This window comes from Pinus tabuliformis, chromosome J, assembly GCF_031772625.1.
Source record: "Pinus tabuliformis cultivar Carrire ecotype Pingquan chromosome J, CPIR1, whole genome shotgun sequence".
Taxonomy (NCBI): domain Eukaryota; kingdom Viridiplantae; phylum Streptophyta; class Pinopsida; order Pinales; family Pinaceae; genus Pinus; species Pinus tabuliformis.
Genome location: NC_142295.1, coordinates 1,216,215,385 through 1,216,242,676, shown reverse-complemented (window position 1 = coordinate 1,216,242,676; position 27,292 = coordinate 1,216,215,385). Strand labels below are relative to the sequence as shown.

General features: G+C 39.0%; 1 protein-coding gene across 1 annotated transcript in view; it reads left to right on the top strand.

Moving 5' to 3' along the window:
- Positions 1–26,976, top strand: part of LOC149231513 (ABC transporter G family member 35-like) — a 114,771-nt gene extending 87,795 nt beyond the window's left edge. Inside the window, exons 12-24 of the mRNA XM_089381658.1 lie at positions 20,536–20,696; positions 20,848–20,951; positions 21,392–21,643; positions 21,729–21,837; positions 23,722–23,804; positions 23,905–24,237; positions 24,370–24,660; positions 24,785–24,868; positions 24,995–25,128; positions 25,257–25,484; positions 25,702–25,873; positions 26,184–26,438; positions 26,587–26,976. Coding sequence (XP_089237784.1) covers positions 20,536–20,696; positions 20,848–20,951; positions 21,392–21,643; positions 21,729–21,837; positions 23,722–23,804; positions 23,905–24,237; positions 24,370–24,660; positions 24,785–24,868; positions 24,995–25,128; positions 25,257–25,484; positions 25,702–25,873; positions 26,184–26,438; positions 26,587–26,856 — 2,476 coding nt within the window. The 3' untranslated portion in view covers positions 26,857–26,976. The remainder of the gene's footprint in view (positions 1–20,535; positions 20,697–20,847; positions 20,952–21,391; positions 21,644–21,728; positions 21,838–23,721; positions 23,805–23,904; positions 24,238–24,369; positions 24,661–24,784; positions 24,869–24,994; positions 25,129–25,256; positions 25,485–25,701; positions 25,874–26,183; positions 26,439–26,586) is intronic.
- The last annotated feature ends 316 nt before the right edge of the window (positions 26,977–27,292 follow it).

The following is a 27,292-nucleotide window of genomic DNA, read 5'->3' as shown; positions in this document are numbered from 1 at the left end:
ACATTTTTTTAGTTCTTCAATCCAGGGCAGTGATTTGCAAATTCAATGGGTTTTGGCCCAAGTCTGATGCTTTGCATAAGTGGGTTTTTAGTTTTTACAACCTGGACCAACAACTGTGACATATACCTATTCTTAAAAGGATTTTTCATTGTTCAGTTCGATACCCAGGAAGATTTGAAGAGATTTTTGAAAGAAGGGCCTTGGTTTCGGGGAAATGCAAGGTTTTTCATCACACCTTGGTTCCCAAATTTTGATTCCACGACAATGGTGATCTCAACAATGCCCATATGGGTGAGGCTACCAAATACTCCCCTTCCCTTGTGGCAACACAAGGTTCTCGAGGATATTGGAAACACTTTAGGGTCATTTAAAACGATGGACTCCGAGAGAATAGAGAAAGGGTTATTTACCTTCGCCAAAATCTTTGTAGAAATAGACCTAAGTAAAGGTCTACCTGTCTGCATTTAGCCAAAACATAGAACCTTCCAGTGGACCAAACTTCTAGATTATGAAAATTCAAAATTTAAATGCCGCTCATGTTACCAAACAGGGGATTTGTAGGACGTATACCCCTAGGCAAAAATGCACCCAAAAAAGAAAAAGGGGCAGGACGACAAAACAAAAGGATGACATCCTTTTGAACCCTTCATCACGGAGGATGAAGAAGGGGAAATCACAAAGAACCCATCAAGCCACGAAGAAGGGAGCACTCAGGTACATGTTGAAAATGCAATCGACAAGCAAAATGGTACAAAATCAGAAGCGATCCATGAACCAAATCAATAGAAAAATGTGGCACACAAAAAGAATGTGATGATGGGCACAATGAGAGTTCATGCTTCGGAAAGTTTTGATTCAGACAAGGAACCCCCACCAAAGACAACTATGAGTGATTTGGCTATGATTCCAATTGCCCCACTCTCAAGGGGATGACAAAAGGTTCAAAGAAAGAAAGGGAAGAAAGAGAAGTTAAGTGATTACTACAACACTTAACTTCTCATGTTTTCTTTTATATTTTTTAGTTTTTCTTAAGCACATGAGTCGAGAGGATGCTCTTACTGAATGCGGCTAGCATCTACAAAATGTAATTTTGTTCCTTTTTTCAAAAGTTGAAATAAAATTACTGTTTTTTTCCTTTGGAGAAAAAAACTCATGCATCCATGAATGCTCCCTCCTCACATCTATACACTCAGGATGTGCACACCCCCATCAGTTGGTCCCTTTGACCATGGCACTTGCCCATGAAGTCTTATCCACTTCGTTACCATCATTATTATTCACTAGCACCTATCAATTGAAGGGTGTATTGAAGAAATGTTACTTCTCCTTAGGGGTTGGAAACACCTAATAGGGTTTTCCTTTAGCCACACCTACCTAGGGAGAAAACACCATCGTGAGATCAGGGTCCTGATTTTGGAAGGGGATCCTTTTGGAATTATTAAATAGCCCATGAAACTCAAGCTTGGTTCACTTAGATGCAATAATGATCTTTACCACTAATGAATCACAACTTTCACTATAATATGTGTTATGGTTGTTTGGTGGTTCAGCAATCCATGCCTTGGGTACCTTCTCCACGACTACCCAAGCCATTAGAGAAGTATATTGGCACAAACAGGTGAAGCATTGAGACTCTTGGACCTCCTAGCAGAAGCTACCAACAACAGATGACACATGTTCCAGGGCACCTCCGGCACCCAGGACGTTGGATGACTTTGCACCTGATTTGATGATTCTTCAGGATGACACACTTGGACCCAGCAAGCCCCCACACCAGCCTTAACACCAATTGTTGGATGGCAATTGATTCAGCGCATATATGAGGATGGTCTCAACTTCAGAGACTAGGGAGGGCTAATTGCACCTAAGAAGCCCTCAACACTGGGACAAGGGAGGCCACTTTGAGAAGTTGGAGACCCATGGAGACCACTTTGTGGTGCCCCAACTGGATCTTGGGACCACACAGGATCCATTGATGTGGATTTGAGGGCCAACCCTCAAATCTTGATTTTTACATACTTCTACATCATCTTGGACACCGCATATCACTTGGACATGCCATTTGGAGCACATTTCTTGCATGAAACCAACCCTAGAGAGTTAGCGGCTCACACATGTGGGTTGATTAGGAAATTTATTGTTAGCGCAAGTGGGTTGTCTTGTAACCCAAGGTTGTGTTGTAATCAAACTTGTTTTCTAGGGGCTTTTAGTTTAATTAGCTCTTGCCCTCCTCATATAAATAGAGAGGATCATTCAATTCTATTCATCATCACTTGTAACATAATTTGGTCTCCTTGAGAATTTTGGCCTTCATGTATCTTGGAGAGATGCGTTCTATGGAGAACTTTGTTTATTGGAGCTATGTTCTTGGCATTGGAGAAGTTATGTTGGATCGATAAAGGATTGTACATGCATTTTGTCTTGTAAGGGAACCTTGTATTTGATAAATGTTTGATTCTACGTCTAATTTGTGGAATGAATTGATAATCTAGGGTTTTTCTATTGGGATTTTATCAGTGAAGATATATTGTATGGAATCTAGATATCATCATTGTATGCATTATTCATGTATGAAATGTGAATGACAATCCCCTTGGTGAACTTTTTTAATAGTTCTCCCAAATGACCTTGATCCCTCACAAAGATAATAGTTAGGGTTTTGTGCTAGGGCATCAAAATATCCTTACTCCTTTGCAAGATTTAGCCAATCTATCACACCCATAGACTTCATCATCCCAAGGACTAGGCACTGGCCTTGTCAATTTGGCGATCAAGCATCATCTCATCCATAAAATTGATTTCCGTTGTCTTTCCTAATTCAGCCCTCTTAAAGATAAGCCTGGGTTGACTTTTTGACCACCTGACCAATTTGCATTGGGAAACATGAACGTTGTCACAAGAGACTACTATGTTGTGAGAGTTGTCATGAGTAATATTGTACCAAGGCCAAGGTCACCTACAAACTCCATAGACATTAACCATGTGGAATGACATAGGTGCACCTTCACATGGGCTAGACTAGTTCATACATAGGTGATCACCCCTAGAGAAAGTAAGGCTCCTATAACACCGTTAATCCTCATGAGAAGCCTCCCATGATCCTTCAATCTGATCAGGGATGAGATTGCCAAGATGAAACTTTCAAGGGACAGGGCATGGTCAAACCAATCATAATGAATACATACTCAAACTGGCAAGACATAGGTGTTCGAGACCTAATACAGGGCCTCACATGGTTTTTACAAGGCTTTGACTTGTGATCTTGGGCTTACAATGGTGGTGATTGTTGTAACTGAAAAAGTCTATGTAATGCCACTAATAGAGGGGTAACAAACCCTAAATTTGTTCATTATTTTAGCCATATTTTCTACTATTTTATAACTCATTTTGAGGGCTATATGGTATTGTTGTCGTAATTTGTTTACTACTATAATTTCCTACCTTTTATGCAAGTTTTACAACAGCCATTGGCAATTTTCAGATTTTAGTGGTTTGGGGATTGTTTTGCATGAGATTGCTACTTGGTAAACCCTCTAAATTAGTCTTAGAATACTTCAAGCCAAAATTGGAATTTACTTTGAGTAACCACCTTATCCTTGACTTTTTTGATACAATCTCTTTGGTGGTGAATTAAGTAGATACTTAGGAGGCCTTGGACTTGATTGTTTCTTGTCTTAGGAGTCCTATGTCCTACTAGGGAAGCCTCCCTTGTGTTGGATTTAGTCTTCACTAAAATGAGGGAAGTTGTTGCTAAGTTAACAGTGGCAACACTTCTGACGTTCCACTAAGTCTTGGCACCTTGTGAAGGCTTTGCAGTAAGGTGCTTGATTTTGTGATAATAGTCCCCATGCTTCCTTAATCGTTGGGAGTGTAGTGTAAATTCTCATTGACTTGGTAAAAATATTTAGCTCCATCTTGATTGGTCATGAGAAATCTATGCAACATTTTCTTGATCCAATGGTATGCACTAGCTACAAGGTTCTAATAGGAAGAATAGTAGACATGGGTGGAAAAAAATATATTTATTAATTTATACGCTATAAAAATATGATATACTTGCATGCCATTTTATTTTTGGTAGTGAAAATGGCAATTTTTCAAGAAGTGGGCTCTGCATTTGGCTTGGATTCCATCTGTGAGGGGTATCTATTTCATCAAACCACCCGGGATTCTCTTTGACTCATGTTTTGAGAAACACTACAAGTGTAGCTAGCAAGGGTACTAGGATTTTTACTCTGTCTTATTTTCAACTTGACTTCTGAGGATTGTAAGGCATGCCCACCACAATTGAACCTCACATATTATGATTTCATGGCATTACATAAAGATATCATATACACAGTACGTACAACATACATAAACGCATCCTTTTTAATTAATATATATATATCATCATTGTCAAGGAGTGTTTGAAAATTTAAGATCACCCATCAAGAGTTAATTTTGTTTATTTCTTTTGGGAGAAATCCAATTCAGTAATAACTTCTTGTAGTTTTTCCTGGTGTATATGTTAATTTATGGTATGTTCTATGCTTAGTGCAGACTACTTCGATTTCTTCTTATTAGCCACTGTTTAGCAATCACATAAGCATAAAGTAAAATGTTGATAGAACATTAATAGATCGACAGAAAACAAGCCAAGACAAGAGACACAAGATGTGGCGGCTAGCCAGGGACAAAACCCAATGCGGGGAAACCCTTTGATCAATTCTTCTTTAATCTTCAATAGTTCAGCAGAGAGAAATAGTACAAATTCAGAAATCTGTAATTTTATGACAGTAGCAGCAAACCCTAAATCAGCAAAGTCAAATTTAGTCAAACAGCCCTCGATTGACCTCTAGTCAACCTTGAAGAACTCGATCTTCAACAGGAAACTTCAGCAGCCCAAAACAACCCTTGATCAATGGTCAAAACAGCAGTCTGCAGTCACCCCTAACCAGTCAACACTGGTCAACGCAACACCCAAACAACATGTGCAGGTCAGCCCTTGGTCAATGCTTCACAAAACAGGCCAGCACTTGGTCAACACAACCTTAGAAAAGTCAACACTGCCCTAAACAGAAAATGTGTCCTTGCACGTGTGAGAGAAGTTGCTCCTTCCCTGGCCCAATGAGATGAGGAGAGAGAAGATGAGTTGAGATGAGATGAGTGAATAATGACTCAACCTCACTTGTACTTATATGATATGCTCAGCATGTGTGCCACACATTTAGTTGCTGACCAACCTTGATAATTTGTCAAGTAAAAACAAATAAATTCATATCTCCATAAATACTTGTCGGAATCGGATGATCGTTAGATCAATCCTACACCCCTCGACAAGAGGAATCAAGGAAAAATATCAGCTGCCATAAATAAGATGACCCACATGGAGTTTGTCCCTAGTTGTCAATTTTAACACTCCCTCTCAACTAGGGAGAACTCCATCTGCTACTCTATCTGACCATTGGTACTATCTCTGCCAAGAAGTACCCCACACCCCTCGACAAGAGGAATCAAGGAAAAATATCAGCTGCCATAAATAAGATGACCCACATGGAGTTTGTCCCTAGTTGTCAATTTTAACACTCCCTCTCAACTAGGGAGAACTCCATCTGCTACTCTATCTGACCGTTGGTACTATCTCTGCCAAGAAGTACCCCAAGTCCCCCAGAGCTCCCAGAGCTCCTAGAGCTCAATGTATGCATCATACACGACCCTCATAAGAGGGTCTCTCAAAGACACCAAGTCATTCTCAGAAAGTCAAGAATTTGACCTTTCCCAGGGGCTTCGTCAAAATGTCAGCGGCCTGCTCATATGTACCGATATGTTGGAGCCTTATTGCTCCCCGCTCCACCATATCCTGGATATAGTGGTACCTAACATCGATATGCTTGGAGCGACCATGAAATATGGGATTCTCTTATAAACGAATCCCGCTCTGGTTGTCACACAGGATCAAGGTAGTATCCAATGTAAATCCAGACAACTCACTGAAGAGCTTCCGCAACCAGACCGCCTCACAAGAGACCACACTTGCAGCAATGTACTCTGCCGCAGTGGTGCTCAAAGCCACCAACTTCTGCTTCCTTCTCATCCAGGATATCGAGGGAGATCCTAAAGAGAAACAGCACCCGGAAGTGCTCTTTCAGTCCACCACACTGCCTGCCCAATCAACATTGGTATATCCATGTAATCTCACATCTACTGCAGTGTATCTCAACCCATGAGTGATTGTGCCACGAAGGTATCTCAACAGATTCTTGGCACCAATCCAATGTGTGTGGTGAGGCTCAACCATATGTTGACTCAACGTGTTGACTACAAAACATATATCCGGACGGGAGTTCACCAAGAACATCAATGCTCCGATGAGTTGACGATACTTGGTAGCATTTTGTAAAATAGGTTTGGCAACACTACCGCTTAACTTCTTGAAGTCAAGCTCCATCGGGGTAGTCACGGGCTTGCAATCCACCATATCGAATCTCTCCAATATCTTCACCACATATTTTCCTTGAGATAGGAAAATCTCCCCTGGCTTCTGCCAGACTTCCAGTCCTAGGAAATAGTGCATCAGTCCTAGGTCCTTCATCTCAAACTCAGAAGCCAACTCCCTCTTACATTTGTGAATGAGAGGGTCTGCACCTGTCAGAAAGAGGTCGTCCACATACAGCACCAGTATGAGAGGTTTGTCATCTTCAACATTAAAGTAAAGGTTAGGATCGGCTTCACTCCTAGTGAATCCCAGCTTCATCAAGTAGCTATCGATCCTCTCATACCATACTCGGGGTGCTTGCTTCAACCCATAGAGGGATTTCTTCAACCTGCACACATGAGATTCCTAATCATGAATCTCAAATCCTTCGGGTTGTTCCACGTAGACTTCCTCTTTGATCAAACCATGTAAGAATGCGGTCTTAACATCCATCTGATGTAGGTTCCATCCTTGTGAAGCAACGAGGGCTATGATCGAGCAAATGGTGGTATATCGGGCAACGGGTGCAAATATCTCGTCATAGTCTATACCTTCCTTCTGAGAGAAGCCACGAGCGACAAAACGAGCCTTATACTTTTCAGCACTTCCATCAGCTCCATGCTTTATCTGGTAAAGCCATTTCAAAGTGACAACTACTTTGTCCTGGGGTTTGGTTACCACATCCCAGACATCGTTCTTCATGATGGGCTCATATTCCTCAATCATAGCATCCTTCCATACTTGATGCTTCATAGCTTCTACGAACAACAAAGGCTCATTTTGAATGATCGTGCTCATGATGGTCAAGTATTCATGATACCTGGTCGGCTTCTTACTTTCACGGAAAGTCCCTCTGGGTGCAATGTGTCCTTCTGCATCATCAAGTGTCCCTCTGAGCCATGAAGGCCTCTTCCTAGAAGAGGAAGGATCTTGCGGAGGGGGATCAATAGGATCCATAGGTTCTTCCACATCGGGCATCGTCTCATCTTCCTTTTCCTCTGGTTTCCTGGTGTCAGCTTCTTTAGATTCCCTTAGAGTAGGAAGATTGTCAACTTTGCTAAGAGCCATATCTTCGTCTAAGGTGACATCATGGCTAATCTCGATTTCCCTTTGACCAGCGACATAGATTCTATAGCCTTTAGTATTTTCGCTATAGCCCACGAAGATTACTTTCTTTCCAGATGCACCCAATTTATTCCTTTTTTGTTTCGGCACATGAAAATATACAGGACTTACAAAAATTCTAAAATGAGATACGTCAGGTTTCTTACCAGTGAACATTTCTTCGGGAGTCTTGGAACCCAATGCTTGATGAGGTCATCAGTTTTGCACATATACGGCGGTATTCGCAACTTCGGCCCATAGAAACTTTAGAAGCCTTTGATCATGGAGCATAGCACAGACAACTTCCACAATTGTACGATTCTTCCTTTCCGCCACACCATTCTGTTTAGGAGTATATGGTGTTGTAGTCTCCCTCTTAATGCTAGCCTCTTTGCAAAAGTCATGGAACTCATTAGATTCATACTCAGTCCCATTATCAGTCCTTACGATCTTGATCTTCTTTTTGGTTTGATTCTCAATCAAGGCTTTGAAGTGACGAAACCAGGAGAACGCTTCATCCTTCTTTTTCAAGAAGTAATCCAAGTCTTGCGAGAATAATCATCTGTAAAAGTGAGGTAATATAAATATCATCCCAAGGTGTTCATAGGCATCATACCAGATATGTCTAAGTGAACCAACTGCAATATATCAGAGGTCTTGCTATGGCTTGAGGGGAATGGTCCCCTTTTGAGTTTTCCTTCGGCACATCCCGGACATACGCCTTCTTGCTCTACTTTGAACGCGGGCATCCCTATCACCATTTGCCTCACATCGGGTAGAGATTTATAATGAAGGTGAGCAAACCTCCGATGCCATAGTTCCAACTGAAGAGATGTGTCACAAGACATGACACCCAGCAGACTTCCTCCGACCTGATATAATGAATCAACTCGAAACCCAAGAGTGAAAGCATCTTTAAAATTCTTTTTCCATACACATACCTTGCCATCGATGAAGGCCACCTTGTAGACTTTGTCTTCCATTGCCAAAATGGACACCGGGTTCTTTTTGAGATCAGATACATATAGGACTTCTTGCAAATGAATTGTATTACCCTGATTCAATTGAAGAGTGACATTCCCTAGGCTTTTCACGATATATTTTGAGTTGTCCCCAAGAACAATTTCCAGGTTGGTCTCTTTCTCTATCAGATTAGAGAGAGCTTCTTTATAACCAGAGAAGTGCCTTGAGGCACCACTATCAATAAGCCAATTTCCCAGTGAGTCCAGGGGAGCAGTAGTAGAGAGGGTTGCTGGTAGATAATATTCATCTTGCTTATTGTTAACAACGTTAGATTCATACATGGAGTTTCTTGGAGGGTTGACCACTTCCTTGATTTCGGGCATTCCTCTTTCCTTTGCCATTGAACCTGCCATTCCTTTGATTGCCTCGGGAGTGATTTTGATCATCGTCATGATGTGAGTCCTTTTTATCAAGGCACTCCCTTGCATAGTGGCCCATTTTGTTGCAATTGTAACATCTTCCTTTTCTTCCACCCTTCGATCCGGCCTTTCCTTTAGATTTAGCCCCGTAATTGTTTCTCCTTTTAGCGTGAGAGGAGAATGCAGCAGGATTGCCTCTAAGTGTAGGCATTTCCTGCTCTTCCATTCTTGTTTCTTCTTGAATGCATCTTGCCATCAATTCCTCAAATCCAGGAATTACATTATTGTTGAGAAGAGTGATTCTGAATATATACCATTTAGATGGGAGTACTCCCAGAGTTGTGATGGTCAGTTCCTTGTCAGGAATGACTTCCCCAATTGATAGGAGATCACTCTTGATCCTAGTGATCCTTAAGAAGTATGCTTGCATACTCTCATCTTTGCCCTTCTTAATTTCCTTTAGCTTATTCTTAAGGAACAAAACTTGATTTGCATCATTAACCTTAAATAAACTTACCAGTCTATCGTAGATTTCCTTGGAGGTGGTCAGCTCGGAAACATAGGCCACCAGGCACTTGTCGATAAAGTCCCGGATGATCTTCTTTGCTTTGACTTCTCCCCTGGTCCACTTATTCCTAGCAGCAACGGATGCATGTGAAGGAGGCTCAACATTTCTGCCTCTCACATGATCCAACACTTCTTGCTCTTCTAATGTCAGATCGAGAGACATCTTCCATCCGTGATAGTCGGACTTCTCACGGAGCTTGTCTTCTGTGGGGAAGTGTGATGAGGACACCATGAAGTCTTTGAGATTGCTTCAACAGCCTTCGGTGATTGCTCTTGCTCTTGCTCTTGCTTGGGCTTTGTCTTCACCTCAACTCTAATTCCATGTTAATTTATGGTATGTTCTATGCTTAGTGTAGATTACTTCGATTTCTTCTTATTAGTCAATGTTTAGCAATCACATAAGCATAAAGTAAAATGTTGATAGAAAATTAATAGATCAACAGAAAACAAGCCAAGACAAGAGACACAAGATGTGGCAACTAGCTAGGGACAAACCCCAATGCGGGGAAACCCTTTGATCAATTCTTCTTTAATCTTCAATATTTCAACAGAGAGAAATAGTACAAATTCAGGAATCTGTAATTTTATGACAGCAGCAACAAACCTTAAATCAACAAAGTAAAATTTAGTCAAACAGCTCCGGATTGACCTCTTGTCAACCTTGAAGAACTCGGTCTTCAACAGCGAACTTCGGCAGCCCAAAACAGCCCTTGGTTAACAGTCAAAACAACAGTCAAAGATCAGCAATCTGCAGTCAGTCCTAACCAGCCAACGCTATTCAATGCAGCACCCAAACAGCATGCGCAGGTCAGCCCTTGGTCAACGCTTCACAAAACAGCCCAGCACTTGGTCAACGCTGCCCTAAACGCAAGACATAAAATTTATGAATAGTTCATTCAAATTGCAAGTTAATGATATTGCCATTTATAGAATCCAAAGAAATAAAACATGTTCTTTCCACTTCAAGATGTTTCCCAGTTTTCACCTCTCCGAACTTATGTTCAGTCTCTTTTCTTGTTTCCATATGCATCTATTCTGGAAGATCATTAGTTATATTAGTCAGTTCACAACTTTTGCTTGGAGAGGTATGCAACAATCAAAATGAATTGTTTGTATTGACTCCAACCAATTCTAATGCCCCAAGCCTCATCAACCCAAAGCATAATGATTGATTAGTGTGCTCCCTTCCTACTAGGAAATGTCCAAAGCGAGTTGACTTCTCCTTGAACTTACACATGGTTTGTTGATGCAGGAACAAGTTTGGATCCAAAAACCATTGGCAATCTGGTATCTAACCTGAGAAGTTTGATAAGAATATACTCATTGATGCAATAGATAGCCTCATCAAGCATTGTTGTGTGTAGCCTTTAGATCACTTACTAACTATCACAATGTCTAATCTCATCTTTGCACTCCATAAAGTGTTAAAAGGTCATCGTTTCACTGTTATTTGATGGTGAAAATAGGCCCAAACCTATCTACCCTTATCTTCATCATAACTGAGTCATATAGACATATGAACATAGGGTACCCTGCTGTAATTTGAAGCTTTATATGCTAATTAAACTCTGCCCATCAAAATACTCAATCAAACAATTCTGAAAAGGATAGGTATATCACTGCCATATTTACATCCACTGTTTAAAAAGGCTGTTTTTTCTCTAAGTTTGAATTGAATAAGATCATTATATAACAAGCTTTGATGGTTGCCTCTCTTCAGAAAATAAACCACCAACACAAACCTGTTCTCGTCAAGAATGTATATCTAGAACTTGTTTCCCTTCAAAATTGAAGTGTTTGATAACAGGTGACACCAACCACTTGTTCATATTTGAGTCTTGCCTTCCATTTGGAAATCTTCCATTCCTTTAAAGATTTTAGCTTCTCATCAATTTCCAACCTCTTGTTGAGAGATGCTCCATTCATTTTCTCCTGCATTTCCTTCAGTGTTGCATCTTCAACACCATTTATATCTGACAAAACCCTGTCAATTGCAACATTTGTTGTAGTAGATACTAGAATTCTCACCCCTGAAAGTTCTTGTGAGAAAAGTGATGACAACAGTCATAATGTAACTCTTTCCAGACCCGAAAATTCCATGTACAATACATATTTTTTGGAATCCTGAAGAATTATTGGAAAGTCTGAAGACTGGAGCTGCTCATGATTCTGCAGTTTGCAAAGTGTGATGCAACATTTCTTTCAAGGTTTGGTTTCTCCAACGCATGGAAATGTTTTTGTTATTCAATTCTTTTGATGCACAATATTCAGTTGGTAAGGCTACCATGCCATCTAATGGTGGTAAGAGCTTATTACACATAAAGAAATGATATTTTCTTTGAATAGAGGGCTGACTATATTTGAAGGTTAATTGTGGGTAAATAGGGTGACAAAACTAGGCAGAGGGGTAGCTAAGTGTGATAGGTTCACAAATTTGTCAATTAAATACAAATAGATTCATATCTCCATAAATACTTGTCGGAATCGGATGATCGTTAGATCAATCCTACACCTCTCGACGAGAGGAATCAAGGAAAAATATCAGCTGCCATAAATAAGATGACCTCATGGAGTTTGGCCCTAGTTACCAATTTTAACAGTATATGGCCATTGAATGATGATTTGCAGCATAGTCAAAGGAATGATCAGTGGACATTAGGAATTCCAACAGATGCCAGAGTTTCAACTAAAATCAAAGGAACAACGTTAAACACATTATAAGAGTACTCTAGTGAAACTTCACCATTTAAGGTTTTTAAGAAGTGATTTAGAATTTGTGTATAGGTTTTGACATTCTTTGTACAAATTTCCCAGAAATGGCTGTCAATGCAAATTCAGAAATTTCAGTTCAATCTTAAGGTTTACTAGATCTATTTCATGTGAATTTTCAGTTGTAGGGATGAAACAAAAATATTAATTTACAGCAGCAAATGCTTCAGTTCTCCTCATCCCAGTTAATTAGTCCAAGAAAATAAATAAATACCAATTAAGTGTACTTCAATGCCAGAATGCTTCAGTCCATAGGGCACACTTCCCAACCAAATTACAGATCTGAAAATGAATTATTACAGTAAATTATAATAGCAGTAAATCTGGCCCTTTATGTTCTATATATTTGTTAAATCAGTTAGGAAATTCAGTTCAATATTATGCCAAATCAGGATACATAACCATTGCTAGAATCTACTCAATCATGAAGATAGCATAAGCTGGAAATAAAATCTGCAAGTACACAAAATTTGGACAGATGGAACACTTCACACACACATATAGATAAAATATGAAGTACATCTACATACTAACAGTTGAATACAAATTTGTACGAGTCAATCTCTCCAAACTCTAGCTAGGGAAACCATAAGAAAACCCTAGCCACCATTTCCTAGCTAAGAATCACTTCTTACCAAAGATTGTCACTCTGCCTAATATCCTCAATAAGTTGGCATACACATTCACAAGTCCTCCTTGGTTCCTACACTCCAAGACCACAAGTGTACAAGGTCGTCTCCCTCTATCTTCTCCACGACAAGCATACCCAATAGCACTAATGTTTCCAAATGGCACAAAATGCTAGTCTTCTTCTCTCACAAAACCTATAGGAAAAAATGCTTCTCTTGCTCCTCTAGGGTTTACCCCGCAATTTATACTTCTTTTCTCCATATGGCAAAACCTGAACCCTAGTGCTCAAGACAGAGAGCAAATACAAATGAAGAAGAATACAAAGAAGTTAAGTCACTTTAGCTCTCACACCTCTAATCCAAGTGAGTATAATTATGAACAAAAAGACTCTCTTTTCCCTTTATTTATATGACATGTGAGAGAGGCTAACAGTACAAAATGGACCTAGTCCACTACAAGAAACTGAAGTACAAGAAGTTAGGTCCACATGTAGAAAGCTCCAACTCTAACTGACACGTGCCAAGCTCCAAGGTATGCACGTCCAACAAGCAAGCGTGCAAGGCTAAACATTCCTTTAGAAAGGTTTAATAATCCTCCAATTCTCCAATACTAGCTCCTAAGCCAAATGTACCTCTAGGTCCACCTCACCTCTAGGTCCACTTGTAGAGTGCTCCAACTCTATGTGGCACATTCCAAGCTCCAAGGCATGCACATCCAACAAGAAAGGGTGTAAGGCTAAACATTCCTTGAGAAAGTTCCAATGTTGATTTCTGGTAGCATCGGATGTGCTTAAGTCTCACATTTTGCAGGGAGGCTTAGAAACATGCATTCTCCAATACCCAGAAATCATTTTGGGAAATTCAATCATGAAACAGTTTTATTAAAATAATTAATTATTTTTAATGGGTCCCTAAGTCTACACTTAAGAAATTAAAATAATTAATGGGTATTAATCTAAACTGTGGGTGAAACTTCTAGAAGAAGACAGAGATCAAGTCAATATGATACTAGCCATTGATTAGGATCTAATCTGGGTCGTTGATTGATCAACGAGAGGATTATAAGAGAAGGTTTGATGGGCACTTGGAGAACACACATAGAGAGAGTTTAGAAGATCGAATTTCTGAAGCAGAGCAGTTGTCGGTAAGAAATTCGAAGTGAGCTTTTGCAGTGAAGGGCAGGGATAGTATCCGAAGGCAAATATTTCTCAGTCAGAGAATACTCAGCAAAGAAGGTAGAGGGAGATCTAGCAGTGGCAGTGCAGAGCTAGAGGGGCTGATGCAGAGCTACGCAGGCCCATGCAGAGGCAATGCAAAAGCCGAGAGGAAGTCTGAAAATATGCTAGAGGGTTCGATTTCAGAAGCTAGGAGCCAGGGTGTGAGACCGAGAGGCATAAATTGATGTTCCTAGGAAGCAAATCAATCAACTAGAGGAGTAATGTTGTCCCTAAAGGGTTTGACATTGAGCTGACGCAGACAATGCGCAGAGGCAAGTAGGGGTAGTCATTCAGGGGCTGGATCAGCCAAGATTTCCAGTGATAGTGTGAAGTAATCTCACAGATCTCTCTATCAGTGATATTCTCTGTAACTGGATTGTCGGGAAGGCATCCAGAAGTTGTATTCAGAAATTACTACTGCATAATAATAAAACCCTCTAAGTTGTTGCACTGGTTTTCCTGCATCGGGTTTTTCCCAGGACATTTGTCCAAGAATAATTGTGTCATTGTGTTGTATCTTTTTCCTGTTCAGTTTCTTGTTTCGGCATATTATTTTAAATAGTGAATGTTGCAATTGTATTTACTTCAACATTTGTTGTAGAACATAGTAAATAACTTGTATGGATTAACAAGTAGGAGAAGTAACATCAGTTTGCCGCAGTAGGGATTCTGGGTTTAGAAATTTTCACATCCAATGCTCGTCCTCCAAACTTCAAAGGCCTCCAATTCTCCAATGCTACCTCCTAAGCCATGTGAACCCTGTTAGTTTTTGTAGCATCGGAGGTGTTCTAGTCTTGAAACTTTGTAGAGAGGCTAAAACATAGGAGTTCTCCATAACCCAAAAATCATTTCTGGAAATTCCACCTAGAAGTGTCTCAATTAGATTATTAAACAATTTTTAATTATTCCCTAAGTCTAAACTTAGGAAAAGGGGTTAATTAATCAAAATTAATTGAGATAAGGTGTGAATCATCTAGAAACTCACACTGATCGACTGGGAAAGAATCTTAGCCATCGATTAAGATTTAATCTTGGTCGTTGGAGTCTCAACAGAAAATTATAAGAAGAAGTCGATGGGTAGATGGAGAAAACACACAGTTGAGATCGATTTCCTTGGAGAGTTTGATTTTTTGAGAGAGATAGCAGTTGCTGGAAGAGTTCGAGTTTTAGAAAGGAAGCAGAGACAAAGAGGGGCAGGGATAGTGAAGTCAGAGGAAGATTTTCCAGATCTGGTGATTACAGTGCAGAGAGGCTGAGATTTTCTCCATGAGTTGTGTAGACTCCAAAGGCAGCGCAAAAGCCTCAAGAGGGCAGTTCAATTTTACTAGAGGAGAAGACATTTTCAGTTCCAGAGGCTGGGAAGCGTTATCGGAGGGCTAGAGAAGCGTTTTCCTAGTCAGCAGCGGGAAGGACAGCTAGATTGGCAATTGATTCAGGCAACATGTGTGGCAGGCAGCTCAAGAGTGACGTAGAGCCTGCATAGGCCAAGTTGGATGGCTAGCTTTTCAGTGGCAGTTAAGTGTCGGGATTGCTCGGAGTGAGGGTAATTTCCCTCAGATAATTTTTGCCAGTATTTTCTCTGCAAGATTGCCATTATTCGACATCCAGATTGTACTCAGATAAATTCACTGTTGTTTAATATTATAAAACCCTCAGTTGCTGCACTGGTTTTCCCAAGTTGGGTTTTTCCGGGGAGATTTGTCCAAAAATAAATGTGTCAATTTTTATGTGTGTGTGCTAGAATATTTCTTAGTTTCCAATACTATTTTTTGCCAAAATTTCATTTGTGAATGTTACAATGTGATTTATTCGACATTTGTCGTAGCAAACAAATTGTTAAATTAATTAAAATTAGAAGAATTATTTCCAGTTGCTGCAATAAGATGTCAAACTTGAACTTTTCACATGGTATCAGAGCGTGTTTGACAAACGGGAAGCTTAGAGGTGCAAGAAGAAAATTTCGTTGTTTAGAGGGAGTAGTAGGCCGGAATTTTTTGGGATATGCGGTGCCTAGCAAGGTAGTACAAACTATTGGGCAAGGGTTCAATTTTTAGTTGCAGGGTAGCCGAAAATTTAATTTGTCCGGAATAATAATTCTAGCAGGCAGAGGGAGCAACAACATCCCAGATTTTCGCGAAGCAAATTCCTTGTTTGGGCACAAAGGGTTTTGCAGTAGTTTGCAGTAGTAGAATCAATGTCGGGTGGAAGAGAAATAGCACACAGAGGAAATTATCTCAGAGCGTTTCTAGCCAAGAAATCTGATTTTCTCAGTTGCAGATTGATAGTAGTTGCGAGAAGATCTTCTCACTCCGAAGGGAATGCAAAAAGAATATTCAATAGTCGAGCAGAGGAAGAGGGAGTTTGCAAATCAGATTCAGAGATGACCACGATTGGATTTAGAGATCAGGATAGGTTGGAGGGAGCCTCCTACTATGTCACATGGAAGGCTATGATGTCCTTCCTGTTAGATGAACATGGTTTGAAAGCCTATGCAGAGAACGTGGTGGCAGTACCTTGGGACCCTGATCAGCTAGAGGAGTACAAAAGGGAAATGGCGAAGGCAAATCAGATGATCTTGGATGGAGTACGAGATCATGTAGTCTCACATGTGGCAGAAAAAGGGGTGGCCAAGGAAATGTGGGATGCTCTCTTCGAGCAATATCAGAGTACTTCAGAGCAGAGGAAGATGTTCCTACAGGAGAAGCTAAGGAGCATCAGGATGCAAAAGGGCGAGAGCATAGATGGCTTTCTCACTAGGATTTATGAGATCCGAGACCATCTTGCAATCGTTGGGGAAGCACTCCAACCCACAAAACTTGTATGTTTGGCACTGAACAATGTTCGGAGGAGTGGTAGGTGTTTGTCCAAAGTATCTTAGGCAGAGACACATTTCCCAAATGGGACGGGGTGTGGCTCAATCTACAACAGGAGTTGAGGAGAGCTCTATTAAAGAGTACCATCAGCGGCAGCAACAGCAAGGGATCGAAGAGTGAGGAGGAGAATATAGCTCTAGCATCAAAGGGTCTGATCTACGGCAGGAGTTGAGTTGAGCTCTATTAAAGAGTACCATCAATAGCAGTAGTAGCAAGGGACCGAAGAGTGAGGAGGAGAATGTAGCCCCAGCATTGAAGGGTGTCAAACAGGGACAGGGAGAGAAGAAGAAGAAGAAGGACCTATCAAAGGGCAAGTGCTTCAGATGTGGTGAGTTCGGTCACTACAATACGCAGTCTCCTCTCAGGAAGAAGTACAAGCAGGAGAAGAAGGACCAAGCGGCAACATCCGCTGACATAGACAAGTTGTCCTCTAGGTTGGAGGAAGAGTTCGCCATGTTTGCTGCTATACCTCTAGGAGAGAGGTGGGGCGATATGGAGCTATAGTCCTAGAGTTGCGTAGACTTGGGCAAGGTCCATTGAGGTGTCCTGCTCATGGATCATTACCTTGCCTAACATAAAGACACGACTAATTTAGTATTTAGGATGCTTCTCAGTTGCAGTATTTGCAATTGCAACAACAACATATGAGAGTAAGTTGTAGTGTAGATGCAAAGTTGACAACAATATAGCAGTGTTAGCAGCATCACAAATGCAGCATCAGAGTTACGCAGTGGTTGGTGGGCAGTGGCAGACAGTCACAGTGGCCAGACATCAGTAGCATGACAGAGGGTGATACATATATAGGTTGTTATAGTAGCAGTAATGCAACAATAGAACACCTTCCTCGCTATGAGGGAGTGTTAGTTTTTGTAGCATCGGAGTTGTTCTAGTCTCGAAACTTTGTGGAGAGGCTAAAATACAAGAGTTGTCCATAACCCATAAATCGTTTATGGAAATTATGTCTATAAGTGTCTCAATCAAATTATTAGCCTACTTTTAATTATTTCCTAAGTCTAAACTTAGGAAAAGGGGTTAATTAATCATAATTAATTGAGATAAGGTGTGAATCATCTAGGAACTTACACTAATCGACTAAGAAATAATCTCAGCCATCGATTAAGCTTTAATCGTGGTCGTTGGAGTCCCAACAGAAGATTATAAGAAGAAGTCAATGGGTAGATGGAGAAAACACACTTGAGATTGATTTCCTTGTAGAGTTCGATTTTTCTAGAGAGCCAGTAGTTGTTGGAAGAGCTCGATCTTCAAAAGGGAACCAGAGACAGAGGAGCAGGGACAGTGAAGCCGAAGGAAGATTTTCTAGATCCTGTGAATACTGTGCAGAGAGACTGATATTTTCTCTAGGAAGCTGCGCAAAGGCAACACAAAAGCCTTAAGAGGGAAGTTCGATTTTGCTGGAGGACAAGACATTTTCAGTTCAGAGGTCGAGAAGAGTTTCCAGAGGGCTAGAGAAGCGTTTTCCCAGGCATCAGCAGGCAAGACGGCTAGATTGACAATCGATTCAGGAAACACGTGTGGTAAGCAGCTCCATAGTGACGCAGAGCCGACGCAGGCCAACTTGGACAAATAGCTTTTTTGTAGCAGTTAAGTGTCAGGATTGCTCATAGTGAGGGTAATTTTCCTCAAATAATTTTTGGCAGTGTTTTCTCTGCAAGATTGGTAGTATTCAGCATCCAGATTGTACTCAGATAAATTCATTGTTGCTTAATAATATAAAACCCTCAGTTGTTGCACCGGTTTTCCCAAGTTGGCTTTTTCCGAGGACATTTCTCCAAAAACAAGTGTGTCAATTTTTATGTGTGTGCTAGAATATTTCTCAGTTTCCAACACGATTATTTTCCACAGTTTTATTTGTGAAGGTTGCAGTGTGATTTATTTGATATTTGTCGTAGCAAATACATTGTGAAATTAATTAACAATTAGAAGAATTAATTCTAGTTGCTGCAATAAGATTTCAGACTTGAAATTTTCACATACCCCATGTCTACCCCACCTACATGATTATTCCTTCACTTGAACATCCTTAAATCAAGTACAAGCCTCCATGTAGGCCACCAAGTGTCCCCAAGCTATCTAGGGTTCAACACCCTCCTCCAAGAAGCCAAATGGTCCTGCTCCAAAGTAAGCCATCATCCCAAGCAACCAACCAACCACTCTAATTCCTTGAAGAAAGTCATCATGCCAAGTAGGACACCAACGCTCTAAGGAAGTGTGCCGAATAAGCATCAAGACAAGGTTAGCAATCCATAAGCAAATTGTTTCCAATGTGTATGTCCATTGTTGTATAACCAAGGGTTATCAACATGCCATGCTCCATGCATTGCATTAAGTGCCATCAAGCTTGGTGTAAACACTTTTGGAGTAACCTTGAAAGCTAGCATTCTTATCATAAGCAAGGGATGATGATGGATATCTTATACTTTTTAGTGTTGCAAAGATCATTGATTTTCAGTGATTTAGTGATTTTTTGCTGAGTTGTTTGTTAAACAAGAAATCAGAGAGGAAATATTGCCATTTTTTTTAACAAAAACACTTTAATTAAAAAAAATTGCAAGGGCAAGAAAGTAGCCCATTTAAAAAAAAAACCATTAAAAAGGAAATACTTTTACATTTTTTTTTGATACTTCTTGTCTTCTTGCCAGTCATTTCACCCTTGAACTTTTCCGTAAGTGTGATTTTTTTGAACCACGTGAGTTATACCTAAATCCAAATTTTGCAACTAATATGAATTTATGGAGCATTTTCCGAAGTCAATAAAGACATTAACCAAGTAATATGGTTTAGCTTTCTTTCTTGGAAGTCTAGGAGTGTTGTAAGTTTTAATATTCCTCTAGTTAAGTGTATTTCAGATACAAATTAAAGGAGTTGTATTTAAGTGTGGCTTTTTGGAGTTTCTAGTGGATTTTTTATTGGAATCCAGCGGAAAAATTTGTCGTGAAATCTTGATTTGTGTTGTTTAAACTGTTTTTTTGACTGCATATATGAATTCAACACCCTGAAAAATCCCTGGGGCACTTAGATTGTGCAAAGTTCACACATCAAACTTGTGATTTCATTGAATCCCTGCCAGATTCTAGACAAATTAGATCAGAAATAAACCAGAAATTTTTTCAGAAGATCGCACTTAAAAACAACTCAGAAATTAAATATATCTGTGCACATCATTAACTAAGAGCATAATTCTCAAATAATAATCCTCTGCAGATTTGTAGGTTGTTGTTCCTAAAGTGTTTTTCAGTATTTCTTTCTTATTTTGAATTTTTATACTCTCCCATAGAAAAAAAATTATAATAGTAATTAACATTGCTCAATTCTTATACAATTTTGGTGTGATAATTTGTCTGTTTAGTGATGGGAATCAGTCTACCATATTCTATTAGTTGCCTGCTTCCTTTTTTCCCTCTTTCAATTTTCAATGTTTTTGTTTGCATGGAAAAAAAAGGAGAATTTTATAAGTTCTAATCATTGACACGTCATTTGGGTATTCACTGAAGTTGTAGTTGTGGGCATGATCCTTAGGTTTTTTCGTCAATTTCTTGTCTTATTTTGTGTGAGTCAAATGGCAACCGCTTTGTTCCGTGCAACGGCTGGAGTTTGTCGAAGCATAGGTGTTGCCTACACTGGAGGTGATTTGGCAATATTGATTATTATAGTATTCAGTGGATTCCTCATTCCACGACGTAAGCTCATTCCCTTCTTAAAATATCTAGTATGGTTGAAAATGTAATGTCTTCTAGAACTGAATTGGGCCATTGTACAAATTCATTAAGGTCAGCAACATTTTTCTATTGAAAAAGGAATTGGATGTCAAGCTGATGTTTTGGCTTACAGCTTCAATTCCAAACTGGTGGCAATGGGGATGCTGGTTATCACCTTTGTATTATGGGGAGACTGCGATTACAGTCAATGAATTCCTTGCTCCACGCTGGAGAAAGGTAGTGAAACATAGCATATGTAGTGTTAGTTTATTCCTGTTTCCATTAACTTTCATTATCGGGACTAGACAGTGCTGATATTATTAGATTTTACCATTTTGCAAGAGGATTGTTCCAAATCTGTATTATTGGTACTTAATGTCAGTGTATTTTGCAAATGAGGTGGATTATAAACACTGTTCAGTGCTTTGTTTTAATTATATCATGATTTTTCTCCAAATATCAGTCCTTTCTTCCTCATTAATGCACCAATGTGACTTTGACATCTGCATGGAAGTCATTGACTTCCTAAGACATAATCTCTAGTGATGCATGTCTATCTGTCTCTATTTTTAATTTGTAACTATAACACGAATGTTTGCAGTTGATACAATGGGCATTATTAGTTTTTACAAAATGATGCTGTGAATAATGAGTTGAGTTTTCTTCTGTGATGGCAGTTGACTTCTCAAAACACCAGCCTTGGTATACAGGTGTTAGAGATTCATGGGTTTTTCCATGAAGACTACTTTTACTGGATAAGTATCGGAAGTTTGATTGGATTTACAGTATTATTCAACCTTGGATACACTCTTGCTTTAACATATTTGAACCGTATGTATCATTCTAGCAAATGTGATAGATTATGCATTTTGAGAATATATTTTCACAAGGAGAGTGAAATAGTTATGGATTTTGACAAAAGTGATGGTGCTCTATCTATCTAATTGTTTGATGAAATATTTTATGATATAAACAGCAATTGGCAAGCCTCAAGCTGTAATTTCTCGAGAAAAGATAGCTAAAATCCAAGATAGCCACGGAGATACGATCTTGGATATGCATGCTGAGTCAAACACGATATCATCTCACAATCATACATCTAGCACAGAGAGCACCAACGCAGGTAAGGATTTATTGTCTCTCCTTGAATTTAAATTTTATTTTTTTTAGATGGGTTAGAGCGTTCTATTCATTTTTGGCCAATCAACATTATTGTCAAGGACAATACCATGTACGTTTCAATCTATCCCTCGGGATTATTAGATAAGAGGGTATATTACATGAAGTACAAGTAATTTGATGAATGCATTCAATTTAGAGGAGCTTTCTATGTTAACCTGAATGTCATGACTATTATCCAGAGATCCCTTATTAAACTTAAACTTTGCATAACCTAGTTGTGACCTTATTGTCCAAAGATCCCTTATTAAGCTAAAACTTGGTATTAGCTAGTCCTCGTGTTGGGACTCGGAAGCACTAGAATCTAAGGTATATTTTTTATTTTTCGAGTATGAAAAAAAAATTGCCCGTTATATATATGTCTCGTTTCTAAAACACATTCTTTTTCACAAGAGGATAGGATGCACATGCACCTACTGAGTTACTATTAGGATAGTAGTAATGAATCATCTTAGTTCGGCACGGGAGTGAGCTGATAGAATATGATCCTTAATGAGCGTCCTGCACAGCTGAAATTGAGACAGACAATGCCATTAGCATTCATTACCTTTTTCCCCTCCCGAAGTTGGGCTAAAGTAATTTCAACTTGGGGGAAAATAGCTAAGGTTTGTGATCACTATAAGATGCAACTAAAGCAATATCATAATTACATAAAAAGAGAGTTCCTCATAAATTACAGTATTCATTATATAAAACTACAATAATATAATAGTACCTTTGACAAGACATGATTCAAAGGAATACAGATGTTTAAATGCTATATATTTCAGCAAAGATGCCATAATCAAATTCAGTTTGCATGTACATATATTCTTGTGGCGTAGCAACATCATGGATCATATGATACAGTTTCAACTTTAGATACAAAAATTACAGCTATTCAAAGTTATAAGCTGAAACCGTTGGTATTTCAAGATTTCTCAATATGGACAAGTGGGGCACAGTTTTTGAGAAGAAATCTCATGTATGGAATGTGGAAAGATGTGTCCAATTAAGGGGTATTAATGCGAGGAATGTTTTCAATTGATGTTCTTGTTATAGGTTGGCCCCTTGGTCCAAATTAGGCATTATTATAGTTCATTTAACAATTATATTGCGGGTCAGCCTTGCCACTTTGGTTTTACGTTGTCATTTTGTGTTTAAGTAGGCGTTCATCAATGGTAATTGTGGCTACCAGTCAGGGTTCAACTCAACTCATTTCTCCAATACAATTTATCAATAAAATCGCCTTTGGTGCATGGATTTATTACTGGTAGATTATGACTTGATACATTTCGGATGTATGAATTCTATCTTTACAAACTAAAATTGTTGAACTTGTCATATAGAACATAACAAGTTTTAAGATAGGACATTATCTTGAATTTGCTTTAAACTTGCAACTTGTATTGCTTTGCAAGTAGTCAGAGCTATCTATCAACATTTCAGTTTGAGTGTGTGACAATGAGCACGGCTGACATTGCTGTAGGGGAAGGTGACCATCTTGATTGTCACCTAATAGTATGTTGTAAAGGACATGTTATGATTTATAGATCACAAATAGAACCACTCAAAAGATTTTGTCATTCATATTTACTTTTTAACAGAAATTTACCTATTCCACTTGAAGAGTTATAATCGTGTATATACAAAACAACTTACAATCTTACTGTACTACGGTTGGTTCACACATAACAAGCTTTCTGACTGATTTACATTTACTTTTGAATAGAAATATTCCTGGTTCACTAACATTAGATGCATGTAAAAAATACATACATCAGCTAGCATATCTAGTATCGCAATCCTCCCTGGTATGTGGCTAAATCTATTTCTTCCATGTTACTAGGGGCAAAACAAGGAATGATATTATCTTTCCAGCCATTGCCAATTTCTTTCCAAAATATCCAGTATTTTGTGGACATGCCTGTGGTAATACTTCAGCTGAACCTACCGGTACTCTTTCTTGACATGATTAAACTGTGTAGGATTTTTTCCATTTCCTGAAATCATCAATTTTATTTTGTGGTAGGAAACGAAAGAACAGGGAGTGTCAGAAAAAAGACTTCACCTGCTGAAAGATATTACAGGAGCTTTCAGGCCAGGTGTTTTGACGGCTTTAATGGGTGTCAGTGGAGCTGGAAAGACGACACTGATGGATGTTCTCTCTGGAAGAAAGACTAGTGGTCATATTGAAGGAGATATACGAATTTCAGGCTTCCCAAAGGTGCAAAAAACATTTGCCCGAATATCAGGTTACTGTGAGCAGAATGACATACATTCTCCACAAGTTACTGTCCACGAGTCACTGATATTTTCATGTTGGTTGCGCCTTGCACCTGAAATAGATTCAAAAACCAAGAAGGTAATCTATGCAAATGAGTCCCTCAGCACAATCTTACTACTGTTAATAGATGCCTGAATTTCATCTTCTTTCTGGTTCTGTTTCTGATAGTAGAATGTGTTTGTTGGCTGACTCTGAGTTTTCCTTTTACAGCTTTTTGTATGGGAAGTCATGCAGCTGATCGAATTAGATGGTCTGAAAGATGCTCTAGTGGGCATTCCTGGTGTTAGTGGTTTATCTACCGAGCAACGCAAAAGATTGACTATTGCAGTAGAGCTTGTGACAAATCCTTCCATCATTTTCATGGATGAGCCCACTTCAGGTTTAGATGCACGTGCTGCTGCTATAGTAATGCGAGCAGTGCGGAATATAGTGGACACAGGAAGGACAATTGTTTGCACTATTCACCAGCCAAGTATTGACATTTTTGAAGCATTTGATGAGGTAGATTTATGTAATATATATATTAAAGGACCATTACTGAATATTGAGAAGCCTCATAAATTCCTTTTGGGACAATGGATGCATTCACATTATCTGACTGGGGTGATCGTTTGACTGGTTACAGTTACTACTAATGAAGCAGGGAGGTGAAATTATTTATGCTGGTGCATTGGGTCACCATTCAAAGACCATTATTGAGTATTTTGAGGTAGAAAATCAAGTCCTGATACCATGCAGTTTTGGTTATGTCCGAGTACAAATGATTTGTTGCTTCAGAGACCAAAGTCTCCAGGGAAGTTTATGTAATAGTGCTTTGCTTTAATTTCATCTGCAGGCTATTCCAGGAGTGCCAAAGATTAAGGACAAGTATAATCCTGCAACATGGATGTTAGACGTCACCTCAATTGGTGCAGAGCAGCGCCTCGATATAAACTTTGCTCAGATTTATAAAGAGTCAACTCTTTTTTGGTAAGCACAGGGAAATCCCTTGGAACCAATGGATTTCTAAAATCTTTTTGAACTTACAAACCAGTAAAATTCTTTTGTTTTCAAATTTCAATGATTTCTGAAATACTAATAAATCTCATTTCGTTAAGGCAAAACAATGAACTTGTTAAGGAGTTATGTACTCCAACTCCAGATGCCAAGGACCTTTATTTCCCAGCTGACTATGCGCAGTGTGCTTGGAAACAATTCACAACCTGCCTATGGAAACAGTTTTGGGCATATTGGCGGAGTCCTAGTTATAATTTAGTGCGCCTATCCTTCAGTTTTTTTACTGCCTTGCTCCTTGCCATTATCTATTGGCAACAAGGGACGAAAATGTAAGCTAATTCATTGCAGGTCATAACGCACTTATCTGTTCGGTATACAATCTAGCACTTACTTTAAATATGGTCGTCCAGTTTTGAATGCTGGCTTACATGATAGTGAAAAACATCTGTTCTAAGTTTTAACTGTTCTTTTTAAAATCTATCTGGACATAATTCAGTACTTGCAAGAAAATGAAGAGTATTTACATTACTGGCCTATTTGCAACAGAAATGACCAAAAAGACCTGCTAAAGATGATGGGGGCCATGTATGGTGCCATGTTGTTTATAGGAGTAAATAATTGCTCCTCTGTGCAACCCTTTGTTGATGTGGAACACCAGGTTTTCTGTAGAGAAAAAGCAGCTAGGATGTATTCTCCAATTGTATATGCTTTAGCACAGGTAAGGAATCCAAGGTCTTATTGAAAGTGACCTTAATTATATTGTTAGTCTTTGTCAAATTCTCTCTTAAATTTGCACATTTTTAGCATATCTTAAGCTCACAACTAATTTGTTGGACTTAGGAGTCACGAGTAGTAGAATATAATCATCTCTGAACGAGTTTACACATATCCATTCTTATAACATCATGTTCTAACATATTTTGAAATGGTTGATGAGTGAAAATTATATTAGGATAATAATAAATCTGACAAACCAGAAAGACCATTATGTTTAACAAGATTTTGTTGTGGTTTCCTGTTCGCTGCAGGTAGTGGTGGAACTCCCATATACTCTTTTCCAAACAGTTGTCTATGGACTTATTACATACTCAGTGATAGGTTTCTATTGGTCTGTGAATAAATTATTTTGGTACCTCTTCGTTACTCTCTGCACCTTCCTCTACTTCACTTACTATGGGATGCTGATGGTAGCAATTAGCCCAAATGTTCAAGTTGCATCTGTAATTGCAGCTGTGTTTTATTCCATCGTCAATCTTTTTTCCGGCTTCCTCATAGCAAAACCTGTGAGTATACTAAATTTTGCATGATATTGAACTAGCTAGAGATAGGGAAAATGTTTTTTTGTATGGACCACTAGGTTGTGTGTATTCCAAATAGGATATTTTCAGGGTTATTTTATTTATGAGAAATTCGTGGGTAAAATTGTTGCAGCAAATCCCAGGGTGGTGGGTGTGGTACTATTGGATTTGCCCTTTAGCCTGGACTTTGAATGGGCTCATAACTTCTCAATATGGAGATACGAGAAAGAAAATCAGTGTTGATGGCAAGCCTCAACAAGCAGTAGAAGACTTCTTGAAAGATTATTTTGGATTTCAACGTGACTTCTTAGGTGTTGTGGCTGCAGTCTTGGTGATCTTCCCTGTATTCTTTGCACTCTTGTTTTCTATATCTGTAAGCAGATTAAATTTTCAGAAGAGATGATGACCACAATTGCTAGAGGACTGCTATTGTATACGTAACCTCAGCATCCACATGAGGCATTAGCCATTTTGATTTTGAAAAAATGTTATATTTGTAAAAGGCCACTTTAATATAATAAGAGCCTAGTTTGTTGGGTTGTATTATAAAACCCTAGTGTGCTGGGCTGTGATGAAGTGATTGTTATAGGTTGTTGACGTGCTTAAGACCAAGGTTTAAACCATGATGGGTATAGAGCCATCAAAATATATAACTGTTATATTTGTAAAAAGGTCACTTTAATATAATAAGAACCTAGTTTGTTGGGTTGTATTATAAAACCCTAGTGTGCTGGGCTGTGATCCAGTGATTGTTATAGGTTGTTGCCATGGTTAAGACCCAGGTTTAAACCATGATAGGTATAGAGCCATGAATATATATATATATATATATATATATA